General features: G+C 44.1%; 1 protein-coding gene across 2 annotated transcripts in view; it reads right to left on the bottom strand.

Annotated features, from left to right (window-relative positions):
- FARP2 (FERM, ARH/RhoGEF and pleckstrin domain protein 2) overlaps positions 1-11,697 on the bottom strand; it is a 67,880-nt gene extending 56,183 nt beyond the window's left edge. For both annotated transcript variants that reach the window (XM_041486986.1, XM_041486987.1), the window contains exon 1: positions 11,478-11,697. In XM_041486986.1, coding sequence (XP_041342920.1) covers positions 11,478-11,681 — 204 coding nt within the window. In that variant the 5' untranslated portion in view covers positions 11,682-11,697. The remainder of the gene's footprint in view (positions 1-11,477) is intronic.
- Positions 11,698-26,888: the final 15,191 nt, after the last annotated feature.

Raw genomic sequence — 26,888 nt, 5'->3', positions numbered from 1 at the left:
ACTCCTGAAAGATGCCTGATAACAATCAGACAAGTTTTACAGCCAAAGCATGTGCTGCACTGATCAAGGAATCTGTGTGCAGGACTAGTTCCACACAGGCATTAAAATGATCCCAACTGGATTCTATTCCGTAGCTTTCTTCCATTTCAACTGAGCCACGTCTCCTGGCTCCATCAAGTTCCGTGCCTGAAGGCAATCTAGCTGCCTTCATCTCTCCCAGAAAAAGAGGCTTTATGGCACAGATCCCTGGCACATCTCCCCTTCCACTGTCAAGTCCACGCTCCTTCAAGAGAAACTGGGGATGAAGAAATTGAGATGGTTGGAGCTAGAAGCACTTGGCAACCAATTAAATTATAAAGGTGCCATCCAAATGTTAAAAGTGTAAAATAATTTTGCTTGGGCTACCAACTGTAATTTTGGGTGTCATTCACAATGAAAAGCTAAGAAAAACCCCAGTTCAAGCTCAGTATCATTTTGCATCCTTCAAAGGATAAATGTCACATTTTGAAAGAACAGTATCAATTTTATTTTAAAATAAAAATGGGGTTTGAAAACTTGAGGCAGAACACAGTCTTTTATTATTTTTGCCTCAAATTCTTTGGGAAAACTCCTCCTAGAACTATTTGGTTCCTCAAGTTGTTTATTGCATTTATAACCATCCTTTCCAAAGAGCTGAACATTTTGAAGTAGACAGAAATGAAAGTAACATAGTGGGCAGCTCCATGTCATTGTTTAATTTGCATAAAAGCAGCACAAAGCAAAATATTTGAAGTAATTTCTTAATTACTGTAATTTTGACATCAGGGCAAGTAGCTGCATGAATGCATTTCATAAAGGTCCTGCTTTCAATACAAATTCACAACATGGCATACTTTCCATTCCAAACTTCTCAATTACTCTTTATTTTCTGCCAAGACAATGACTACTGATATAGCTGAATTATTTCACATTAAAAAAAAAGAAGAAAACATGGGACAAAAAACCGAAATAGGCAGCTAACAACAGCTGTCCTTGGTGACCCTTCTCTAACTGTACTGTAGATAATTTTAATAAGTCATCATTAGAAGACTGATAAGTATAATAGATTTATTTCAAATTGATTTCTGTAGTGAGATCAAGCTTTAGAAGTTCCCTCAGAGCTGCACAAGTGCCAGAAGGGTACCCTGACAGGCAGTAATGGCACAGAGAGCCCTGTGTGACAAAAGAAACCCCAAACCAAATCTCAAAACCCTCTCAGTGCCAAGACAGCATCAAACAGGAACAACCATTCCCAGCTGAACGTTCTTGCCTCAAGGAGATATCTCTATTTTTTACTTTATCAGAAGAATAAGCATATTTAATGTTAAGAATGCTTAGGACAGAGGAATAAAATATAAGTAAGTTATTAAAAAGTAGTAACAGCAGTTATTTTTGTTTTATAGAACAGTATAACCACAGGATGGTTTGGGTGGGAAGGGACATTAAAGTTCATCTCCTTCCACCCTCTGCCATGGGCAGGAACACCTTCCACTGTCCCAGGCTGCTCCAAGCCCCATCCAGGCCTTGGGCACTGCCAGGGATCCAGAGGCAGCCACAGCTTCTCTGGGCACCCTGTGCCAGGGCCTCACCTCCCTCATAGGGAACAATTTCTTCCCAATAACACATCCATCCCTGCCCTCTGGCACTGGAAGCCATTCTCTGTGTCCTGTCACTCCATGCCTTGTCCCAAGTCCCTCTTCAGCTCTCCTGGAGCCCCTTTTGACACTTGGAAGGGGCTCTGAGCTCTCCCTGGAGCCTTCTCTTCTCCAGGCTGGACAATCCCAGCTCTCCTAGCCTGGCTCCAGAGCAGAGGAGCTCCAGCCCTTGGAGCATCTCCATGGCCTTCTCCAGCCTCACTCCAGCAGATCCATGTATTCCTGATTGGGTCTTACCAGAGCAGAGCAGAGGGGGACAATCAAGCCCAGTGTTATTTGCTGTTTTCTCAAATATCACTCCTACATGGCACATCCCTGCTCTGCCATAATGTCTGAGCTTAGGAAGAGAGAAGAACAAACTCATAGCCTAGGATTGTCAGTAGACTATAGCTCAATATTATCAAAATCATGGCTTCCTCTCTACCTCCCAAACTTGTCTTCCAGAACATCTTAACTTTCTGCTTCTACATATTTTAATTTAAAAACCAAAATACCCCATATTTTCATAAGGCCTAGTACTCTCATCTTCCAAAACTGGCAAGCTGTCCTTTCTCCAACTTTCCAGAAAAGAAATCCACTTTTGGCAGCAGATAAGCTGGAAGGGAAAATCAGTCCAAAAGTCAAGAGTTTGGAAAAAAGAGTTATAAAGCAGAGGTACAGAATGGAAACTCTTGTGCAGCCAGAGCCATTGGACCCTAGCACCAGCAAACACCTTGGATTTTTGTGTCACAGAAATCTGCATCTGTCAGGAGACAATTCCTCTAGTTAATAGTGGATGTGCATGAGAGGCAGAAGTTTAGGTTTGACATCATCACTCACAAACAGCCAACACAGAGCACCCTGTGAATGGCCAATACAAAAACTGATTTAAATAAAGGCCACTTCAAAACAGATTTTTATTGGTTTTTCTTCTTTGGGGCACTTTAAAAGTTTTCCTAATGAAAAAGTGATTTTTCACTTTATGGCAAATTTTAAAAAATAGACAATTTGCAACTAAACATAGACTTGTTATTTCCTTTCTTAATCAGAAATATGCAAACATTTTGGTGAGTTTATAGCTCTGTTTATCTCCAACTCTTCTGTAATCTGTTAGATCTCTGTCCAAATGAAGCGTGAGACAGAAAAAACACCCCCAAAACTCCCTGTAAATAATCATCATTAATGCCACATATAAACAAAACTGCATTTCTGAATGCAGGGTGGACATCAGAATCTTTATTAGAAAGAAGGAAATAATCTAAGATGGCAAGGAATACCAGTCATTAACTTTGTGCTTTCATGGCTGAAACAAGATGACCTTACAGCTCCATATCTAGTATTCAATCTGCAGACTGGAAAAGCAGTCTTTCTTTTCAGTACTTTATTAGTTTCCTCAATTTTGATTGGAATTAGTAACTCCAATGAAAATACTCCCTGATTCCCCACAAAAACAAGCACCAGGTAACAACTCTGTCAAACACTGTTTTCATGTGCTCAGCCAAATTGCTTAAATACTACTTTATTTTGATCATCTGAACATCTAACAACTTTAAAGCTTCAAGTCTTTCCATTTTTCTTTTAACTCTTGGTGAAAAAAGGGTATTTTAAATACATTTATTTTATCCACCCTTCTATACTGACAGGTCCCAACTACAGGTTACTTTCCTAAGACCACACCAAGAATATTCTGCAGAGCTTTTAGCAGCTTACAGAGCACAGGATGCAGCCTCATTATCACAAAATGAGATAGAGAACTTTCATCTTGAAAGTACTTCTTTATGAAAAAGAAGTAATTATGTTACAGAAAGAAGAATTATTGTGTTACAGTATTTCCACACAGTATTGAAGTATCTTTTACTCAACTATGGAAGCTGCAAACCCAAATAAAAATCTCAGAGTTATTTTAAGTTCCATTATTACATTCCATATTGGGCATTTTTTGTTTAGGAAAAAAAATAAAATTCTAAGGCTCCCTCCCCGTGATTTTTTTTTTTTTTTTTTTTTGTCCTCGGATTTCAGTGGTTGGTTTTGATGTGGTTTTGTCAGGGTTTTTTTCAGCAGAATCCACAGCCAGACAAATTATGCTAGAAATGGAAGCCTCTGGCTCATTTAATTAAGGGTAGCTTTAAAATTATGATCATTTAAAGGATCATTTAAGGCAATGTCAAAGCACTGAACCAGCTCTACCCAACAAACAAGCTTTTCCTGAGTGGCTGGACTTGCTGGATGGCTGGAAGTAGGAAAACAACAACTGGTTGACATGGGAAGACATTCCCAAAAGGGAGGGAATTATGTGAATGAGATTGGAAAATGTATACTTAGATAGAGAGCATGTAGAGACAAAAAATGGTCCTAAGTTTTTAGAAATGGTGCTGTGCTGAAATACCTGGACTACTTGGAATAAAACTGCTGTAGACTACTTGGGGAAGAAGGAAGTTGCATTAATTAACACCATGGACCACATCCTTGGACAGAGTTTCACAGGTACTGCTGGATGATTTGGCACCAGAGTTCCTGCTTGTTAATAATTAAACATCCAGGTGACAACAGTGACAGTAACACAGAGAGGAGCAGCTTTGGGGTGGCTGATCCCAAATTCAGGTTCACACCATAAAGTCCAAGCACCTCCTTTGTGCACACAAGGTAATAAAGAGAATGAGAAGTCAGGAGACTGATCTCAATTCTTTCCCCCTTGAGCTTTGCTCCTTGCACAAACCCCGGAACCTTTCCACAGCCATTCCTCAGGCCTGGCCACCCCTCAGATTGTTGGGGCTTCTGGGACCTCACACAGCTTCATTTCATATGCATGTATATGTATATAAATAAAACTCCATTTTTTAAGTCATTTTTAACATAGAAAATACTCTGTCTTCCTCTGTTCATTAAAAAAAAAAAAAAACAACCCTCACTGAAGTTGCAAGCCTTTCTCCATTAATTACGCTTTTCCCTCAAAGCCATCATCCATGCCCACATTCACCAGATTTTATCTGGGTTTTCATAGAATTACAGAATAGTTTAGGTTGAAAGTGACTTGAAAAACCATCTCATTCCACCTCCTACCCATGGGCAGGGACACCTTCCACTAGCCCACGTTCTCCAAGCCCTGTCCAACCTGGCCTTGGACGCTTCCAGGGATCCAGGGGCAGCCACAGCTTCTGTGGGCACCCTGTGCCAGGGCCTCCCCACCCTCCCAGGGAACAATTCCTTCCCAAAATCCCATCTATCCCTGCCCTCTGGCAGTGGGAAGCCATTCCCCCTTGTCCTGCCACTCCAGAACCTTGTCCCAAGCCTCTCTCCATCTCTCCTGGAGCCCCTTCAGGTGCTCGAAGACTGCAGTAAGTTCTCCCCAGAGACTTTCCTTCTCCAGGCTGCACAATCCCAATTCTCTCAGCCTTCTCTCCTAGGAGAGGTGCTACAGCACCCAGGTACTGTACTTCCCCTGCAAGGAGTTAGGCTACTCCAGGCTGACACTTCTTTGAGGAAATCTGCCCAAAGGAAATAGTTTAAAATATTCAGAAGACAGTTATGACAGACTCTTTGGACAAAAGACAAATAAAAATTGGCTATTTTTACAGAAAAGGCCAAAACTCCCTTTTATTTTGTGCAAAACTGAAATGGTACCAGCTGTCCTAACATCACTCCCCACTGTACTTTGAGCAGAGGTTTGATAACATAGTGATGGGTTAATGAATACCTACAAGCCAGATTAGATAAGGCCAAGCTTTTCCAACTTCCCCCTTGCCAGCAGGGGTTTCCTACACGACTGCCTTCAGGCTATCTGCCTGAGAAGTGGGCTGAGGGCACAGCAACACTTTTCCTTCATTATTTCAATTGACGACATGTCAGACAGCTCTAATAAGAGTCTCTACAAAGCTTTGGGGTCTTTTCCCTTTTCTAATTCTTGTTTTTATTAATGAATGACTGCTCAGTCACAGAGGGGCCCACCCCCCTCCCATATCCAACATTCCAGCCTTGAACAGTAAATCTCTCATGCTAGGCATTTCTACCATAGCACAGCTTTTAAATATTCAATATATATGGTCTCTCTCTTACCCGAGTAGGCAGCACTGCCCTTTCCAAAGAGGAATTTGGTTGCAAGGAGAAAGGGCTGACACACAGGTGTGCTTTTGCAACCCTGTTTAACTAAATGCACACCCCAAGCCTGTGTGCTCTGAACCCTGAGAGTACCATGACACACCATCCTTGCCCAACTCCAAGTCCCTTTTTCCAGTAGGCACAAACCTAAAATTTCTCTGATCTGCCTCTCAGCACACTGAACTTCTGCAGCTGTCTTTAGCTGCCCGTGGGTTGATTCTTGGTTTGCTTTTGCGTTTTTTTTCCCTTTCAGGCTCCCTATATTTTACAGAATTAGCCATCTGTGGGCCCCACCTTGAATGTCACCCACACCCAAAAAAGGTTTACAAGGTTTCCAGTGGATTTCTTATTTTTGGTTTTTTTGTAGAATACAGCATTTCCTACAGCCATTTTGGTTGAATGGCATAAGACTGATTTCAGCTGATTTTCACTATCCTACATCACTAGATTATGAAAACAGAAACAAACACCTGCCTAGCCATACAAACTGTTATGAACCAATCCACTACATTAATATTTCAAGGACTGTAATAACACTTGATCAATATTTTCCTAAATGGTTTCTGTGTTTTAAGATGAGTGCATATAATCAGCCTTTTGTACAGGGATATTCAGACTGTTTTTTCTTTATTGCAGTACAACTCAATTTTCTTTACATATGATGTGACACCTAAGGTAAAGAGAACTGTAAAATAACAATTTTGGCTTACATAATTTAAGTTCATATTTTTCCTAAAAAAAAAAAAAAAAAACAAACCAAAAAACACCCAATCAAAAAACATTTGGATGAACAAAACACACACTCTAAATGTCTGTCAATAAAATGGCTGTGGTTTCACCTTTCCCCACCCCATACCACATTCCTACGTAGCATCAAAAAAGTCAAGCTTCCAAACACAAAATAACAGGCCTAGAAAATATAGAGTGGAATCAAACAGCACACAAAATGCAAAGCTTTAGTTACCTTCTTTTTAAACCCTGTAATAATTGCAAATTTAAAATAGTGAATTACTAACTTTCTCTTCTGAGGTCAGATAAAAATAAGTCCTAAGGCAGCTTATTTGCCATATTTAGGAGACTCAAACTGAAGCAATGACAAACATCTGGCTATGATTCTTTCTGGAATTTTGACTATTTCTTCCTGGCTAGGGAAGAAAAACACTGTGAGCTGACCAACAGCACCTCGATTCTTCCAGCACAGCACTTAATAGGATTCAGCAGCAGACTATTCCTTGACTCCTCACATATTTAAGCTGTTAATACTTTCACAGCACAGAAGGGGAAAGCCTTCATGAAAGGAAGGGCTAAGCAGGCACAGGGACAGCAAGGCAGAGGCAGGAGGGCACAAGTGCCAGAGCCAGGACTGCCTGTCCCACCAGCAGCATGCCTGGGGCTCCTCAAGGCACACAGCAAGTGCTGTTCAGTGCCTACAGCATCATCCCAGTGTTTAACATATACATATTTCTTACTTAAAATTACTCAATAACAGCAGTTAAAAGTTGCATCATTTTTGCATCATCCCCATGAAAGTTCTTGGGGGCACTAACACTACCAAAAGGCTGCTACTGAGAGCAGCATTTTGCCATGTGCACAAGTGGGAAACACTCCCCAAATCATGGGAAGGATATTGCAGTCAGATTGCTTCCTCTGCCATCCCAAAAACTTCCTGCAGCCCTAGCCCAGCTCCCGATTTCAGGGCCTCCAATGGCTGGTCAAACACAATGGGCATCCCAGGGGAAGCCACTTTCATGGCACCTATTCAATCACAGATAACTGCAAACTGCACAGAAACCAGAATAACCAGAGTTACTCTATTCCTTTCTAAACATGAGGATGGAGAGTAGCTTTGCACTTTTATTAATGCAATTTATAAATTTCAATAAGCCAAGGAAGTGCCCAGCAAAGACACTATCACTATCAGAGTAATCACCAAGTACACATTTTCAGTTTAGTATAGAATAAGCCACTTTAGTTTTGCAGGGTACATCAATGAACACCAAAATAGACAAGAGCAGTGAGAGGACACTAATTAATAAGAAAATAAAGGGGGGAATTACAGTGTAATCTTATCTAACTAGCCTGTTCTCAAGAATGGCAGTGGGGTGGAGCATCTCCCTGCTAGGAGTCCACTGGTGTCAGAGGGAGAGGGACACATCAGACAGCATGGCAAGGATGCAGAACATCATTACTGCATTACACACCAAAAAAAAATTTAAAAGAACAGACTTCTGTTCTCAAAACAGCCCAACAAAGATTAGCACAAAAGAAAAAAATTCCAGTTGAAATTTTCCCTTAGAGTAGAGCAGGCAGGCAGACCCTATAATAAAATGTACAAATATTTTTGATTCCCAAATTTCATTTGACATTCAAGCAGAAAGAGAAGAGGAAGTACAAGCCATTGAAGAAGCACCAAGTTCTTCCCAAACAATTCAGTAAACTTGAAGCATAACAATATAAACTACTTTTTCTGGGGCACTTCCTCATAGCATAGAGAATATTTCATGTAAAAGAATTTCCTAAAGGACACACATTTCTTACATAAGGAACAACACACAGGCCAAATACTAAACATCATCTGATGGCAGCAATTCCATTAAATGTCATTTTGGTGAATTCGACCCAGCCCAGACCCTTCTACTTAAGAGTCTGCCACATTTTTGTGCTGATCAAAAGCCTCCGAGTTTAATCTCTTCAGAAAATCTGGAAAGCTGGCAGAACTTCAAAGTAATCAGGGTTTTACAGTAGAAGTGTGAACTAAACTGAATTTGCCAATCATTCATCTCGTAGTCTGCAAAACCACCCTTTGGACAGACTTAGTTTGGAGAGAAGAGGCCAGGTACCCCATGAAATGGCACATGCAAGATTTGAGCTGACTAAACAAGCTGGCTGTAAAAAGGGGGAAAAAACTCATGGAAATAATGAATATTGCAGCTTAGCTTTGAATGGATATGTTTCATTCTCTCTTCTGTTTTGGAAGGGAAAGGAGAACCCATAAATAGCCCATGTTCAGTTTTTTTAAACTCCAGAAACCATTGAGTATTTCTCCATCCCCTAACATTCAAATCAGATTCACTGGAGAAAGGCTCTGTACCAACACACTTTAAAGAATAATTCCCTCTTAGTAATTCATAAAATTCCTACTTAGAAATCAAACCTTATGAAGCAGATGGGGAAAATGGACAGAGACAGTGGACTTAAAAGGTGGTAGAATGTAGCTGTGTGGAACTTTTAGCAAACTGTTCCAGGTACACCAACAACACAAAGAAAAGGCTGTTCTTTCCCATTTTGTTCTCTCTCCATCCATTACATCACTCTGTCAGTCTCTTTTCTTGCTCTTTGGCAAGTTAAGAAGTCAAGTGGGCTACCAAAAAGGGCAACCACCAACCCCTGCCAGGAGAAAAGCAACTTTTTAAATACATCTTGGAGAAAGGAAGGGAAGACAAGGTAAAGCTGCATGGATTAAGTTGTTACTGTGGCTACTCTGTTTATCCCATATGGTTAAAAATGCTGCTGTGGCTCATTTTGGGCAGGGAGTAATAAACAGGGCTACAGGCTACTGCATCAGGTTCCTCACCACATTGCACAGGGAAGGGTCTCTCCAGGAGCTGATCCTACTCTCAGTCTGTCCTTCCATTGACACACCACTTTTCCCAGTAAAAAGTCACTTGCCATAGTTCTTACAGACAAAAGAGAAAATAATTTGAATAGGAGGAAAAAAAAATCCCAGACCACCTTTTGGGATCACCCACATCTCCCCAGGCAGGCAGTGCCAAAACCCCAAGGGAAAGGCCTGTATGCCACTGCACTGACAAACTACTGCTGACCTGAATCAAACACAAACCCCACAGCATCACACCTCGTTTTCACATCTAATGACAAAAATTACAAAAGCAAAGGGAAATGGGCAAGTGGCAATCTGAACCTGCACTCCTCTAGGACAGCTGCTTGACCACCAGTTTCTCTAACTGCTTTTTGAAAAGTTACTGTGCTAGCACACACCACCTATTGAGCAACATCACTGCCTTTTCCTAACTCCTGCCCTCAATCCCAAATGAAAAATTCCCATTTTCCATGACAAACAGCAGTCAGCAGTTCCTGCTATCCCAACAGCTCACCAAAGAAATCAGGCAGATGGTCACAGTTTAATACCTCATGCCTGTTTTCTATCATTTGCTACCTTATTTAGCCAAAACTGAAAGTCCATGGAGGCAGTGTTAGCTGGACTGTAATGCCACAGCTGCTGACTCTGGACCTTTTTGTGCTCAGTGCTCTGAAGCTGACCCAAGGCTGACCCCTTTTCCTCATCACTCACAGCATCAAGCATGAGGTTTCTAAGTCTTTCAGTTCCAACTGATCTCATAAAGAAAAGCAGCACGATATTAAATATGGCCTCAGCATGCTAGTGCGTGAATTTGCGTGTTTCTGTGGGTGCCATAATCAGAGAGAGCTTTCCAGGTAAAGAAAACTAAGACAGCTCCTAATTATGGGAAACACATACATCACAACCAGCTGAAAGCCCCATAAACCTGGCCTTGCACTGACTTTCAGAATTACAGAGCTGAGGGTGTTGCTTGGGGTTTTTTTTCTTTTTTGAATCAAAACACAAAAGCACCATCTACATCAACTTGGAAAAATAAATAAAATTATCATTCAAAAGAACCAAAGTCATCAGATTTTCTAAAAAAATATTCTAACATAATGTAAAGGGAAAAAAGAGGCTTTTGTGTTCTATGTGGTACATGAGGGATGGGTGGGTTTGCAGTACCAGACACTGTGTGCTCAAGTGGAAGGATACAGGCACAGCCTCACTCTTAAAAAAAAACAAACCCACAAAAACAGATTTCATGTCTGAGACTTGAACAGCTGGACAGAATCTGTGGAAGACATCCCCAAATCCAATATTTCTTCAGAGTTCCACAGACATCTTTTTCACTCTATTTGAAGAACCCTTTTTGAGTCTATGCAACAAACTAAGGTTCCAAGTGGTAATTATAAATTACTGTTTACAGTTTGATACTAATGTAGAGTATCTGATAGCTGAGTATCTTCACTACAGCACAGTTGTTTTCTAACAGCAGATCTCAGGCAAACTAGAATTAAACTCAGAGGTTAACGCTGAAAATGTAACAAGATTTGGAAGAAAAAAAAATAGTTTCAAAGCAGAATCTTCCTAATTTGTGCATGGCTTTTATGTCTTATGGCAGATTTCCCCAAGCATACATTTAAATAAACATTTTCAGAAACAATGAACTGACACTGCTTTGGTGCATCCCTCCTAAAGCATGCTGGCAATCAAAGACTTTCAAATAGGAGCAAGTTTACTTGGAGAGGATACAAACCATTGAAATAATATATATCAGTAACTAAGGCAAAGCTCTTCTGCTCTCCCAGCTGCCAAACTGACAAAGCTGCATGTGGCTCAGGAAGCAAGAACATTTTGGCAGGAGACAGTTGGTGTTCCCCCAAAGCAAACAACAAATAAAGACTCTCCTTAGAGTATGTGCTTGTATTTGAAGTCTGTTAAAAACACAAAACATCTGTTATACTTGAAAGATTTTAAAAAACAAGCCATGAAACTGCTATCACTACTAGTAAGCAGGTAAATCCCAACAGGAATCTTCATTCAGATATTGCCTCAAACTGTCCCAGCTCTCTACAGAGGCACATCCTTGTGAGCTTTAAATTATCAGAGGCTCAGTGTACTTGAACTCAGGTTCAAACATCTCTTACCTCAATGTCAAGAACTTCCACTGTGTTGTCCAACATCTTGATTTTGACGGGGAGGTCGCGCTCGTGCGCTTTGGCAGGCGATGATGCCATGGCAGTCAGGAGGTTCTGCCCTGGCTCCAAGGTACTCACTCCTGAGCTCTTCTGGGCACCCAAACGAGAGCCCGGCATCTGCAGAACTCTGTAGGTTCCCTCTATCTCTCCCATCTTCCAACAGCAAGCAGAGTCTGTAGAAACATGGAAGAAAATAGAGGGTTAGGGTTACAGCCTGAAAGATTTTACACTGATATTGTGTATGAAAATACCACCCACTGAAGCACTATCACAAAATCCTTATTTAACACTCTTTTTCCCACTAGCAAAATCAGTAATAAGGTTAATGAAGCTCTGGACAGGGCTTGGAGCAACCTGGGCTAGTGGAAGGTCTCGCTGCCCATGACAGAGGTTGGAACAAGATGAGCTTTAGGGTTCCTTCCAACCCAAACCATAATGACTAAAATCCAACAGCTGGGAAGAAAAAGCAGGAAAAATTAACCATTCTGAAGCATGGTTAAGAAATGGGGCAGTCAAACCTCTGCCTTCTGCCCTCTCAACATGAACATTTTTGTTTCTGACGAGGTCTTTCTGCTGATGAGCCTCCTCCCACCAGCAGCATGAGCACTGGGGACAGGGAAGGGTGAGGCAGGTACCTCTCATGGGTACCCAACCATCCCACTGACTGCACACTGAGATAACGAGAACTATTAACTTCCTGCATCCCCAAAATGATGACTCAGGCAAAACCCTAACTGCTGGAAGCTCAGAGCCTCCATCAGGCACTGCTACAAGGTAACAGTTCCTCACTTCACTAGCAAATTTGTGCTATACTGAGAATAAATCTGTGGGCAAAAATCTCAGTTACAGAGACTGACACTAGTGAGCGTAGGCTGACTCCTACACGAGTCTTGCTGTCATGGCTTGGTGGCAGCTGTGCAGAGCCAATCTTTAATTTGACATGGGGAAAATGTCCCATGAGGCTCTCCCCAGCTCTCCCATGCCACCAGAGCAGTGGTGATATTTGCATGGGGACCTACAGTGGGGTTTACACGAAGGTGAGGCCTGTGTGCTCAGAATGCAGCACAGCCTCTGCCCCGTGCCCACCGCTGGCACCGAGGATTTGGCAGCAAGGTGCAGGGCACCCAGCAGGAACACACAGGGAGGCTCCCTGGGCCTTTTGGGTGAATTACCCAAACACCACACTGTGTCCCAACAGTCCAGAGCGTGTGGGTACTGCAGTGGGACAGCCTTCACATCCAAAGGAGTGACAGGTTAGTGTTTTGTAGTAAATGTGTTTTGTCAGAAAAGAAGCGAGGCAGCTCATGACAACACTCCTTTGTCTCTCTGTGCTCAGAGTAGGTAGGCAGCCTACTCCAAGGATTTGAATGAAGCCAGCCCTATATGTCCTTACAAATTACTTGGGGGTAGTTTATGTTTCAATTCTCACACACATCGACACTGGTCAAATGTCTTCCTAGCTTGCAGCCCAGCACATTTTAACATTTTGGGGGGTTTATTTTTATACTTGTAGATCCCTGTAGAGATAAACTTACTCCAGAAGGGCAGACAGATGCCTCCCCACCTAATCACACCCACCACAAGACTTGTGTGGCTTCTGAGCCCCTGCAGAGCCCTGACCAAGCAGCACAGCTGAGACCACCCAGAGATGGCACCAGCCTCCCAGCTGACAGCATGCAACAACAGCGTGACAATCACAGAATCATTACAACTGGAAAAAGTCTCCTGACATCATCAGGTCCACCCCTAACCCAGCACTGCCAACACCACCACTAAACCACATCCCCAGGTGCCCCATCCACACATGCTTGAACACTTCCAGGGATGGGGACTCCACCACTGCCCTAGGAACCTGTTCCAATGCCTGACAAACCTTTCAGTGAATAAATTTTCCCTGATATCGAATCTAAATGTCCTCTGACACAGCTTCAGGCCATTTCCTCTTGTCCTGCCTCTTGTTCCCTGGGGGCAGAGCCTGACCCTCACTTAGCTGCACCCTCCTGTCAGGGAGTTACAGACAGCAAGAAGGTTCCCCCTGAGCCTCCTGTTCTCCAAGCTGAGCTCCTCCAGCTGTGCCTCATCTGACTTGTTCTCCAGACCCTTCCCCAGCTCCAGTGCCCTTCTCTGGACATGCACCAGGGACCTAAAACCAAACCCAGCATGAGCTTAACCTTAAAAGTGGGCACACACTGCCCTGTGCCCAACCTCCCAGCTTTGGGTGACAAATAATCAGAAAGTTTCTTTCTTGGGGTGTTTTGTGTGTATTCTTTGGCTAAACTTCTTGGTTCATGCAGCCACACAGCCAAGGAGAAAAACGTTTAGGTCATAAATTTTAAAACCACCCTAACAACAAAATTCAGCAGAAAGAGATACCCAGTTGACACCTCTAACTGCTAATCTGAAGAGAAACCAGAGATTGATGTGGTCATCTGTATCCCCTTGATATTGTGTCTCTTATCAGCATGGTAAATTTTTGCTATTGCCATTCAGAAGCTGCCCAGGATGGGTCACACTCCTCATGGGGCTCTTTATTAGCCACTCACTCTTAAAATTAGTGCTCCAGGAGCACTCATTCCCTTCTGAATAAACAACTCCTGGAAGAGAGACACTCTGCAGTTACTCAAAAGGAAAAAAATGCAAGCAGCATCAGCTGAGGCAGCAGAAGGAGCAGCCCTGCAGAGACCTCAGCAGCCTTCCCTCCAGCTGGAGGCAGCTGCTTCCCCAAGGCAAGGCAGGCAGGCCACCCAAGGCTGGACTCAGGAGCAGCTCCTGGGCACTCTCTAGCTTTGGTCACCAGCCAGGAGAGACCAAAGCCATACCAAACAGAAATTGCACGTGTCAAAGTCCTTCCCCACAGGTGGTAACAAGAAAAGTGAACTCAGTGGGGCTTGACCTCACATCCCACTGATGACATGTTCCTAAAAATATTTACGCCGGCCAATATTCAGATTTTAAAGGCCAAGCAAGCACTAGGCAGAACACACAATGTGCAGAAGCAAGCATGATGCCCAGAAGAGCAGTGGCCTGCTGTGCCAGCTGGGAGCATCTCCCCCATGCCACATCCTGTTCCCTCCCAAGGCACCCCACTGATGCCACCACAACTACTGACAAGCCCAGATAGCCCAGTCTGCTCCCTCTGCCTTCAGCACCCAATGTGAGAGGAGTGCTAGCCAAGCCAAGCACTGTTTCCAGTTCCACCACCAGAGTTACATATCATGTTTTAAGTACTCTGACTACATATGACATTTCTGGACAAAATCACAGTGTCATGGTTCAGGAAATATTTCAGTTCAAGGGGCTGAGTACATGAAAGGAAGGGGGAAATGAACTAGAGACAGGCTGCAAGCTCCAAGAACACAGAATTTCTACAGGCAGAGTGAGCATCCCACCGAGAGCCTCCTGCCATGGGTGAGCCACAACAAGATCTCAACAATGCAAAACTGAAATATAATATTACCACAACACTGGTGTTCTGGGATAAAAAAAAATCTTCCTTGCATTACCTCTCCCTGAACTTGCTTGCACCTAGTGTTTATCCTGATAATTTCCTACAAACTGTGGCACCAGGCACAGGACCAGGCAATAAAGCTAAATCTGCTCCCTGGAGCACAGTGACTGAATGAATGTTGCTCGCAGCCCTAAATGAAGGAGCAAACAAAACAAAATTTACAAAATTTAGATAGCTGTATATAATATATATATATTTTTTTTTTTTTTACTTTTTGTACCAGGTACTTTTTGAAATAGCTTTTAAGTCACAATGAGTTTCTACCTGGATGGAATAAACTTATTTTTCAGAAGCAAGACAGCATTTTCAACTACCAGCAAATCTGGAAAGGCAACTTATACCTGAGGATATGCAAGATCATAGAAACATAGAGTGGCTTGGGTTTAAAAGGACCTTAAAGTCCACCTTGTTCCAACCTCCTGCCATGGGCAGGGACACTTTCCACTAGACCAGCTTACTTCAAGCCCCATTCAATCTGGCTTTGCCCACCTGGATGACACCAAGGGCTTTCCAAGGAACTCCTCTGAGCACGGTGTCTTTTGGCCAGTGGCAGGGTCCATGCTCCATCCCTCACCCATGCAGGAGGCAGACTGAAGTGAGGCCAGTTTCCCAGCTGCTGAGTGTGAGCAGGGTGGTTCCTGCCTTCCATGGGAAGGGATCGCTACACACGGAGCAGCAAGGAAGCAAGAAAAAGCAAACTTTCCTCTTTTAACTTTTTAAGCCATAGCCACCCGATAGCGCTGCTACACTGGGCTGACACAAATGATGCACCAGGAATCCACCACCAAAGCAACGACGGGTGAAGATTCCGAGCGCTCAGTGGTGAGAGGAGCGAGTATCTCCCTGAGCCGTACCTCGGGCTCCTCTACGACCCCGTCCCTCCTCCCGGCCTCGAAGGGTTTCATGGCTCTCCGCTGCAGAGCCGCACGGCCACACGCCGGCCGGGACGGAGCCGGCTGGGCGGGGACAGCGGGGAATGTCCGCGGCCGGTCCCGCCAGGTGAGCGGCGCTCCAGCAGCGCTTCGCGGACCGAGCAGCCGGGCGACGCAGGACCCTCCCGGCCCGGGTTCCCTCACGGAGGCGGGTCCGGGTCCGGGCTGTGCCGGGGCGCGGCTGCCCACACACTCGCAGCCCGACAGGGCAGCGGCGAAGCGCCCAGGCCGGAGCTGCGGCAGCCTCCTTCCAAGCACTCTCTGAGCCCCGGGGAAGCCGCTCCCCAGGCCCCGGCAGCCCCCGAGCCGGAGCCTGGTCGCGGGGCAGGCAGAGCGTGGGCCGCAGACCCCGTTCCCTCGCCCGGCCCGGCTCCCACAGGAGCGCCGCGGGCCGGGGCCGCACCGTCGGCAGCGGCGGAAGCGCGGCCGCGCAGGCGGGACGGGCCGAGCCCCCGGCCTGGGGCGNCCCGCCCCGCCCCGGCCCGCCCGCCAGTGGGCAGCGGGGCCGGGCGGGGCGGCCCCACCCTGCGGGCGGGTAACGGGGCCCGGGGCAGGCCCGGGGCTCGCTCCGCGCACCGGGCTGCGCCGCGCAGAGCGGCACGGCGAGACACCGAGCGAGCCCCGCCGCCGCCCCACCGCCCGGCCGGTCCCGCCGGGATTAGGGGATTATTTTATACCGAAGCGAAACCCGAAGCGTGGTTTTGCAGCACGAGGAAGGCTTTAAGAGAAAATTTCCATGCGAGGCTGAAGGGCAGCCAGCTCACAGGCTGCTGCGCAAGGCCTGCGCCCCAAAAAGAGGTACATGAAATCCCCCTATGCCACCCCAGACATCCATCAGGCACACCCCACAGATCTCATTTTCTATGGGGAACACCTTCCTGCAGGACGACAGTGTGCCAGTAACAAGCCCCAGGCCAAGTCGTGAAAATTTTAGGTCTTCACTAGGTTAAATTTTTCACATATAAATTTTAAGTGAGGATAGAAACAGACTCAGTGCTGCAGAACGGGAGAAAATGTGGGCGCTGCACAGGGGCTTCGGGCAGTGTTGCTGGCCAAAGGAGCTGAAGACAACAAAAGCAGAATCCTCCTCCTCCTCACTCCCCAGTCAGCTAGCCCATCCCTCACTGACACATAGAATAAAACACTGTAGGAAATTCAGCACAGGACAAACAGATCTTTGCACCGTCTGGATTTCATCAGCTCTAAAGCCGAGGCCAAGGCTGGCAGATAACAGGATAGCCAGGAAAAGAGCTCTTCCTGAAAAGGGCCACCCTTCACAACCCCTGAGTCACCCACAGCTCACTGCAGTCTGCTCTTCAAGACAAGAAGCAACAGGAATGAGAGAAATCCCTGTGTTTCTCTAGATATGGATTGTTGGCCGATAGCATGAGAAGTGCAAGGAGCCATCTTGTTTCTGAGACTCGACCTTTTCACAGCAATATGAAAAACAAAATACCGGCGTAGCATGTGACTTTTGGTAATAAAAAACACATAAATTATGCAGAACAGCACTTTCAAACAGAAGCAGCTTCATGACTCTCACTCACAAAAAGGCAACTTGCAAATTTAGTGAGTAATTCCTGACTAACAGCATTCTCATCTCTTCAAAAGAACAAAAGACACAAGGTTTTAAAAAATACACCCCATGATTTGTTCTCCTTAAAAAGTGATGTGGAGCTGAAAACTCTCACGGATACAGAAAAAACCCCATAAATAGGAAAGTTGCAAAAACGTACACAACATTTTAGACAACTCCATTTATAAGATCAATGGTGATTTCAGTCAGGTGGAGTGCTTTCATTACTGACAGGCTGTTTCAGTATCTTATTTGCATGGCTTTTTATTTGCAATTTAAGTGCTAATACAGTTTCACATCCTTCAAAGTGCAGACACTTCAGAGTCATCTTCATTTCAATCACTTACTTTCTTTAACATCTAAAAAGAGCACTAATGTTTTCTTGTGCAAAAAAGCAGCTGCCACTAAGAGAACAAATCTGATGTGATCACTTTAAAGCCACATACCACCACACTCAGGTGAGGAAGCAAAAATTAGACTTTAGAAACATCAACACCCTGCTGCCGCTCTTTATGCTTCACTCAAGTCCTGACTTTGTTGCTTACCCAAAACACAACTTACTGAACTGAAACAATGCAGTAAGGAAAAGGCACAAAGGTTCAGCGTTTAAGCGTCCTCATCCCAAACACCTCTCTTCCACACACAGCTCATTTCTGACCTGTCTACTCACACAAGCAAAATGAAAAAAATTCCATCATATCAGAGAATTCCAGAATAGTTTGGGATGGAAAAGACCTTAATTGTATCTTCTGCCATGGGCAGGGACACCTTCCACTATCCCAGCTTGCTCCAAGCACCATCCAACTTTACAGGGGTGGAACAGCCACAGGGTACAATTAGGAAGGGCCATATTAGGTTGAACTTCTGTTCTATACACTCAATCATTTTATAAATCCTCAGCATCTGTAACAAAAAATATGCTTGAGATGTGGTGTTTGGTGATTTTGAAAACTAAAAGAGGGAGTGGATTGGTTATCTCTATCAGACTCAGCAGTATGTTCTTCACAGCTGTCTACAAAGACTTTTAAGTTTCTCTAACAGCCATGAAATCAAACTTTTCAGCCATCCAAACAGTGCTTGAAGCCTTTACAGAAGGAGGAAGAAGTTTAGAGACCAAAACTAGAAGAAGAACGTCATTACACATGAAAGGCAGCTGTTGCTGTTGGAAGGATGCAGTGTCAGGACAAAGCACAGCTTTCTCCCTTTGAGATAAAAACTGATAACAAGGTGTAACTCTCTCACTCAAGTAATACAACAGATAATCTGCACCACATTCTCCTCTTGGCCTGAGCAGGACAATTAGAATTACCCTTTCACTACACTATAATATCATCTTTTTCTTTAATCACCTTCTGGATGAGGTTTGAGGAAGTCCTTCAAAGCAGACTTCTTATCCAACCAAGATAACAGGTGGGAAAGCTTCTGTTTGTTCAGATCCTTCACCATGACAAAGAGAAACTCTGCAGACTGAAAATGGTGATTTTGTCAGCACATATTTTCCAAATACACACTACAGAGCTCTGTCTCTCAGAGGTCTCCATCTCATAAGAACAAGGCAAGCAGTTTCAAATGCTTACATTGTGTCTTCCCTGCTGTCTAGAGCAGCAAGTTGGCATAGCTGAGAGCAAAACTATTTACAACCACTTAAGCCAACATTTTATACCATGTTCACCAAACTAACTGGGCCACATGCCACCAGTTCACTTCTCCAGTGTGCTGTGCTGGGACTTCACAATGACAACACACAGGGGCACACCAAGGATGAAAAGAGGAAGATGGATTGACATGGGTTTCACTGCAGGTGGGTCACTGAAAGCACCAGAATCCCTTTTGGGGCAGTTCACAGACCTTTGACTGCCACATTTCACTGCCATTGTCTTGCTTTAGTTCAAGCCAGAGCCTTGTATGACAATTCTCCCATCTGTTACTACCTGGAGATATTCAATTTGCTGTAGGCATCATTAACCTAAGCCTAAGCAGCATCACTTAGGACTAACAGGAAGGGCTGAAAGCTTTCTCCACAAGATTATCACTTTTGAGGATGTGGTGACACTGCATCATCTGCAGAGCACCTCAGAGGTCCACCAGGGGAAAAACTCACTTTTCCACAACTGTGTTTACATGTTAGATGAAAAGTCATGACAATTAGTGACCACCCTGGCCATGTGTCTGGTCTGGAAGGGTTTCAGCCCTGAAGAGTTCAGCCTGTAATGGCCTGTGCAGCAGAACCAGACAGAGACCAGTTGTCTTGTCTTACTAACCCATCCTCTGGGTTGCCTCCCACATCACCTTAGACATCTCAGTAAGGACTAGTCTGAAGGATCAACAAGTCATTCCTCAACCTGCTTCATTACTGATTAACAAGTTCTCTACCCAACAGTCACAAACACCTTAAGTTTGTTTCTTAAATAGCAAAATAAAGCAAATTTCAGCAATTTTAATCAGCTGGTGCTCTGTACTAACAGCCCACCAGTACCCCAGTTGGTAGAAAAACTGAAAAGCGAGAAATCATATAATCTGACCAACCCACTAACTCTCATTAGCAAATGACAAAAGACTCAAATCAAGGTGAACAGGAACTGCTGGATAAGCAGAGATATGATCCACACGATGAGCACAAAGATTGAACAACACAGCATGTTGTTGTTGTACATGCCACTTACCAGAATTACTCTTACTCCAGGCTCACTTACTGTTAAAATTGACCTGAAAGCATGGCAGAAATACTGTTCTTCAACAGCAATGAATGAAGATGCTTCAAAAGTGGTCAGAATGCACCTCATTCTACTGGCAGAGATGGAATGGCAAAGGCACTCAGCAGTAGCAGTACCTTGCTAAACCAACTGATTTCCATGCTACAGATACTTGTAGCCTCTGTGGTTGGGATTTTACACTTCCAATCTTAAATAATTCTGCCCCCCACAATCATGCTCTAGCACTTCTCCCAGAAGGAGATCTTTGAGCTTTTCAGATTATTCCCCTTTGGAGTATTTTTCAAGAGCCCTTCTACACACACTGCAACTTCTAATTACATTGGCCTTTATAAAGCACAAAGTCCACCAGCCTTAGACCATGACCTGGAATTAAACCCTCATTATTAACCAATTCTTTAGAACAGGCCTGGGTACCTATGTACAGGGAAAACTGCTAACAGAAAAACCCCAAGAGGCTGCGATCCCTTTTTGCGATCACCTACTTTGACTTTCATAATTACATCTCTATTTTAACTTGGCTCTCATGGTGAAGGTGGCAATTAGAACAAGTAAATTAAGCACAGCATATGTTCCTACCTGCACACACACAGACACACTCACTCAGCAGCTTCTCTCTGTCTGACTAGTGAACTTGTCCAAGCACGTCCTCCCTGCCCAGAAGGTTCAGTCTGTAGCCAGCAGCAGTTCTGAAGCCACAACATAAAAATCAAGAGCATAGACAAGCTACAAACTGCAACAAAACAGAGCTGCTGAGCCACAACACTGGAACAAAAGTCCAGGCAAAATCTTACAGCTGTGTCTGCTGTGCTCCTATCCACAGGTAAAAGCTGACACAGACAATCCCTTATTGCCCCCACGTGGTGCATCAATCCTATTGCACAAAAGCACTAATATGCCAAGAATTCCTCTAAATTTGCTTTGTAAATTGAATCCAAAGGTTTTTTGATAGATGTTTGTTCTGTGACTGTAACAGCCTAAACGTTAAGCTGCTACCAGATAGTCTTTTCTGCAATTATATTGATTTATTCCTCTCTCACACTTAATAATGTCTGCACAGCAAGGGCAACCAAGCGTGTCTGAAGCAGAAAGGCCTGAACACCACCCCCCAACAAAACTGGGAGTGCCAGAAAGCTTACTCTGCCTTTTTTATTATTATTATTTTTTAAATCCCATTGAGGTTCATCTCATTTCCCTGCCCATCAAATCAGCCTGGCTTTTGTTACCTCAGAGAAGTTGCACAAGGGTTCAAAGTCAGTCATGCCTTGTACAGTGCCTCAAAGATCTACATGAAAAATGTCTGTGTGTGTTTGGGGGGGTGGGGAACAAGACATCCCCAGACAGAAACCACTGCTCCCCCACAATCTGAAATTCTGACAAGAAAAATCACCTCATCTTCACATACCGATCAACTTTAATCAACAAGTCAACAAATGCATAAATGCCCAGTTAAATATAAAAGAGAAAAAGGCCTATTTCTTTGTCATGGACAGGAAACTTAGAAAGAAAAGATAAATTTAGGATCTCCACACACTAGACACGGATAAGCTTGGCAATTATTTTACTGCCAGATAAACCACAGTTGAGGCTGTCAGTAACACCAACTCTGGTACATTAAGTTATTTCAGAAATGAGGCAGCCAAACAGATTGCTGGCAAAACAAACTGGTGGATTCCCCACTCTGCCCTCACCCCCAAGGGCTGTTCCAGCTCTTTGTGCCAGGACACAGAGCTCAGCAGTCCCACTGCTGCCAAGACACAGCCCCTGAGCTGAGCCCAGCTGTCAGACACATGGACAGCCACCCCTGCCACGCTGTGTTTCCATGTGCCAAAGCAGCCTGAGACTACTTGCTGGGCAGGAAAAGAAGATTCAAACCAGTTTTCTTGCTCTGAGTGCAAACTTTCAAAGAGACTGAAATATTCTTGGAGAGCCAAATCACATGTTCTCTGCAGGGGAGAAGCTCTGAACTCAGAGGAAGTACCACTACAGGAACAGCTCAACCTAGGTTTTAGGCTCTCCTGTATGGAAATGCTTTTTAAAAGTAAAAAGAAATAAAAAATTTAAAAAACCCAGGGGAATTGGAAATTGCAAAGCACAGAACTGAGCATGTTCTGAACAAAGCCTTTTACTGTCAGTTCCTTTTTTTTTTTTTTTCTTTTTAAAATAAATATGCTATTGAAGCAGCACAGGATCTGGTTTAATGAGTGTTTTGCATTAGTTCTCATGGGTGTGTATATTTACCTATTTTATAGAATACACCGAGTTACCTTCACAACACGTGTGGGCTCCTATTCTTCCTACATGGGTTTTCCCCCAAGAATTTTTGGCTTCTGCTTTTAAAAATGAGGTGATTCCTCATTGCCCCACTAGCTTCAAATTATTTGTCAATAAAAAACAGGGGGACAGCCAGGCTGAAGCACTTCAAGTATGATGCCTCAACATGGTGAAGTTGCTAATGGAATGCACATCTTGTAACTCAGGTCTCCCTGACTTTTTGTCATATCTTCCTGGATGTGACTTACAGGGCTGAACAGAAATTTCTATCTGGCAACGTGGGTCACTCTTGGAACAAAGCCTTAAACCTGACACCATTTACATCACCACAGATGAGATGTGCAAAGCTGAGAGCCAGGGAGGGCTGGGATAGAGCAAAAACAACCAGCTCCATCAGTTCCACAGAACTGTTTACAGCAGGATTCAAAGGGAGCAGGATAAGCCCCAGGCTTGGGAGAGAGAAGAGCTCCCCATTCTTTTCCTACCGAGGAGTTCATTGTTTCCTACAGCAGGAAGTGCCGCACTGCTTTCTCTGTGGGACTGCTCCATAAAACCTGGCAGGATGGCTGCAGGGCTGGGTCTGCTCTCGCCAGGGTAGCTCCCCAAAAGTGTGTTGTTCTCTCTCTGAGGTAGCTGGACACCTCCTCTGCTTTGCTGGACTGACAGGCTCTCATTCCTGTGGGTGGGAGTGAAATTCATTTGCCTTCTGCATTTCAAGCACCGAAACTAAACTTGCAAACACACAGCTACATCAGATCTTGCCTTGCTAAATGCTGCAGAAACTCCACAAGGCACCTGAAACTTGGGCACACCCTGCTGTGGCTGTGAGCCAGGCCCAGGAGATCCCATCATGTCTGGGCTGCACTGGCAGGGTGTCTGGCCATCACAGCACTCCTCAGACAAAGCTCTTCCTCCTCATAATCCATTCCCACTTTCTGGGCTTGAGCTGTAATGCCATCAAATGTAACTTCACTGCACATGGGCTCACCTGGGCACTGTGACAACAGCCTGGTGCCAGCATCCTTCATGTCTTCATATAAAAGGACACACGAGCAGGTGACAGCACCTCCCATTTTTTGGATTATGAATTGTTTTATGAAACTACACACCAAGGGTTGCTCCAGCACAGACACAACCCCTGCTTCACTGGTAAACTGACCTGCACTGCCAGCCACATGCCTTTGGGGCTGTCCAAAGGAACAGCAGCCCAGAGCCTCGTTCAGCATCTCTGGGAAGAGGTGGCAGACATGGCAGGAACAGGGCTTCAGAACAACAAGCTGCTGATCAAACTGTTATCTCTCCTGAGAAACTGCCCTTGGGAATCGTGGGCTGTGGGAAAATCTCTATGGCAAGCTGAGTTATGAAGTGTTTTAATCACAGCTTTCTTGCACTGCAGGAATCCTTTAAGCATTTCTTTCTGGCTTTCTCTGACAGCAGGAGATCTGTGTTAAGCTCTTTCAGCTCTATTCCATACACAGCATTGAGAGAAAACAACAAATAGGGAAGAGCACATAATTCCATGGAGTCCTTTGCACTGAATTTCAGTACAATGTCCTTCCAAGCAATAGCTTCAACTCTTCCCAAAGCCTTTATGGATTATATTCTTGCACATACCGAGTAACTACCACCTCATTTGCCCTCTAGTTCAGACACTTCCCTAAAGCATGTAACATTTCAGGATCTACTACAAAGTGTCCAGAGAAAGGCAGGAAAAGTTACATTTCTCATTTTTCTTTACTCAGATGTCAGGAAACAAAGGTTTATAGATATTTTGTTCACTTTCTTTTTCTTTTTGTAACCACTAAGTCTGTGTAACAAGCTAGCAAAATGCTGATAGAAATCCTCCTCCAAGGCCCGGAAGCCAGATAAACCAGCAAGAGCACCACAGAGAAGCCAACAAAACAGACACATGAGGTGTGCTCAGCCCTGTCCAAATACTCAGAAAGATCCAGGCAATATTTGGCAGTGTGGAGCAGGAGAGTTGCCTGAAAAAGGCACTTCTCTGCACTCATGCTGTCTACTGAGACAAAAACAGCAAAGGACTCAAACGACATCCAAGTTACAACCCATGAATCTGAGCTTAATTTCTTTCAGTCCTGAGAGGATTTCCTACTAAATGCCTTCTGAATATAGTTGGGATTGGTAGCATTTGTTAATGAATGCCAAACATTCCCTTCCACTCACATCACAGGAGAGCTTTCTCCTCAGCAGCTTACTCTGAGGTCATTAGAGTGTGTATGAAGACAGAGGTGTGACTAATTCATCCACAGGTGCCACACAAATGGGAAGCCTGGGAGCAAGCAGTGTCAATTTAATCTCCAGCCTAGCCATCATAATATTCAAAACCGCCTGAAAAGGCTCTGAATGATCTTTTTCCTCATTCTTTGCTGAAGAGGCCAGGGATGGCCAGGGAGTGAACTTGAATTACTCTCCTCAGAAAAGGGAACATTTGGGCATACAAGCCACCATCACTCTAACCAGGACAAGTGGAACCTACAAAATGCTACCCCAAAAGTATGGATGAAATACAAGAAAAATGCTGGGAGCTTGCAGGATCCCAAATGGAAGGAGCAAAAAAAGGGAGACAGTCTAAAGACAGCCATGGTGCCTGCTGCTCTGCTTTCCTCCCTCTCACCAGAGGGTGCTCTCTAGTGATGAGCAGGGTCCAGGAAATAAAGGCCAGGGCTCAGCACACTGCAAGAAGTTTCTCCTCTCTGGAGTTCCTCCTTGCAAATATTCTGTCACTTTAAAAGGGTCCTGTACTTCTTTAGGGGTGAACTTCCAAACCACAATAGCAGAGAATTTTCCCAAGACCTGGCCCATTTTCTCCCATGCTATGCATGTTTAGTCATCCTTGGGGGCAGATCTCTGAATCCTCCCTAGAAATCTCTGTCCTGACTCTCAACATGGTATGGAGCCCACTGAGTAGACCTGGCAGACTCAGCAACAAAAACATGCTTTCCTTAACATACAAAGGGAATTCAAAACTCTCAAAAGATGTTGTAACAGCCTGGAGGGAGGAAAAAGGGGTGAAAATCTGGGAAAAATCATCCTTCCCTGTTCTCCCCGCATAGCAGCACTGATCAAGTCACTCATCAAGTGACCCTCATTGTCCTCAATGTTATCATGTCATAAAGTGGCATCCCACAGTACAGCAACAAATCAATCCTGATTGCTCTCCCTGCCCTGATAAAACCCCCCATGAGGAACATCTATGGCAACACATACAGAGTTAGGCACCACACCCACATGAACAGACCAAGCAACATTGTGACCACAGACAGAAAATGCTCGGATCAAACCTGTTTCCAACCTGCTCTGGGCAGATCTGTTGTTATCTCACTGCTTTGTGCCCCACACTGGGGCTGAATTAAGGCTGTCCTGGTTTAAGAATTGTATTCCCCAATTTAGTGCTCCCACTGAAACTCCAAACCAGGCTGCCAATCACTCACTCCCTCTTTTCTGCATTGGGATGGAGAGGAGAACTGGAAACACAAAATGTTGTAAGAACAACTTACTGGAAACAGCAATGAGATAAGAAAAGGAACAGTAATAGCAACCACATCAAATAACAAAAAGGATACAAAAGAGAGAGTGCTTCACATGGAAAAATGCTTACTATGGAGCCCAACCCCACTGCCACTCCAACACTGCCCTTCCTGGCTGTCCCAAAAATTAACTCTGTCCTGGCTGGAACAGGGCACTATTTCAAACATATCACCACAAATTAATATTGAGTATAATAAAGAATCACAATACACACAAAACAGCTTTTTAGCATTTTTATTACAGTTTTAGCTAATTGTAGTACATAGGTTATAACAGGTTTTTGTACCAAGAACAAGTAATTTTTGCTACCAACTATAAAGCTCTGCAAATTCAAAAGTATTTTTACTCCTAAAGTAAAAACCATCAGAACACAGTAAAATAAAAAGAACTGTGGCCAGTTCAGCAAGCCACCAAACAGAATCTGCCTTTTGTCCCCAAGCCTTTCTGCTACTCATTTCTTTCTTTTGCCAGAAGTTTTTCTGAGAAAAGTAGTATTGCTTTTCATGCCTTAGCACAAAACCATCCATTTCAAGACCATCCCAAGAAAAGTGAAGGAGAACTAGACCTTCAGAGACATGAGGCACACTATGAACAATTGTCCCAAAGGCTTGGGAAGAAACAGTAATTAATTACCTGTCTTGAGTATTTCAGCTAAAATGGCTAGTACCACAAACTTGGTTTTTTCCCATTAAATGCCAAAAAACATACAAAAAATATTTCTCCTGTTGAATTTTTACATCAATTACTTTTTTTTTTTGCTTAATAATTATATGAAATGCTTTATCCAGATCAAATATTTTAATAGATATG

The sequence above is a fragment of the Pyrgilauda ruficollis genome, unplaced genomic scaffold, assembly GCF_017590135.1.
Source record: "Pyrgilauda ruficollis isolate IOZ18807 unplaced genomic scaffold, ASM1759013v1 scaffold79, whole genome shotgun sequence".
In the NCBI taxonomy this organism is placed as follows: Eukaryota; Metazoa; Chordata; class Aves; order Passeriformes; family Passeridae; genus Pyrgilauda; species Pyrgilauda ruficollis.
This window is presented reverse-complemented; position numbering and strand designations above follow the sequence as displayed.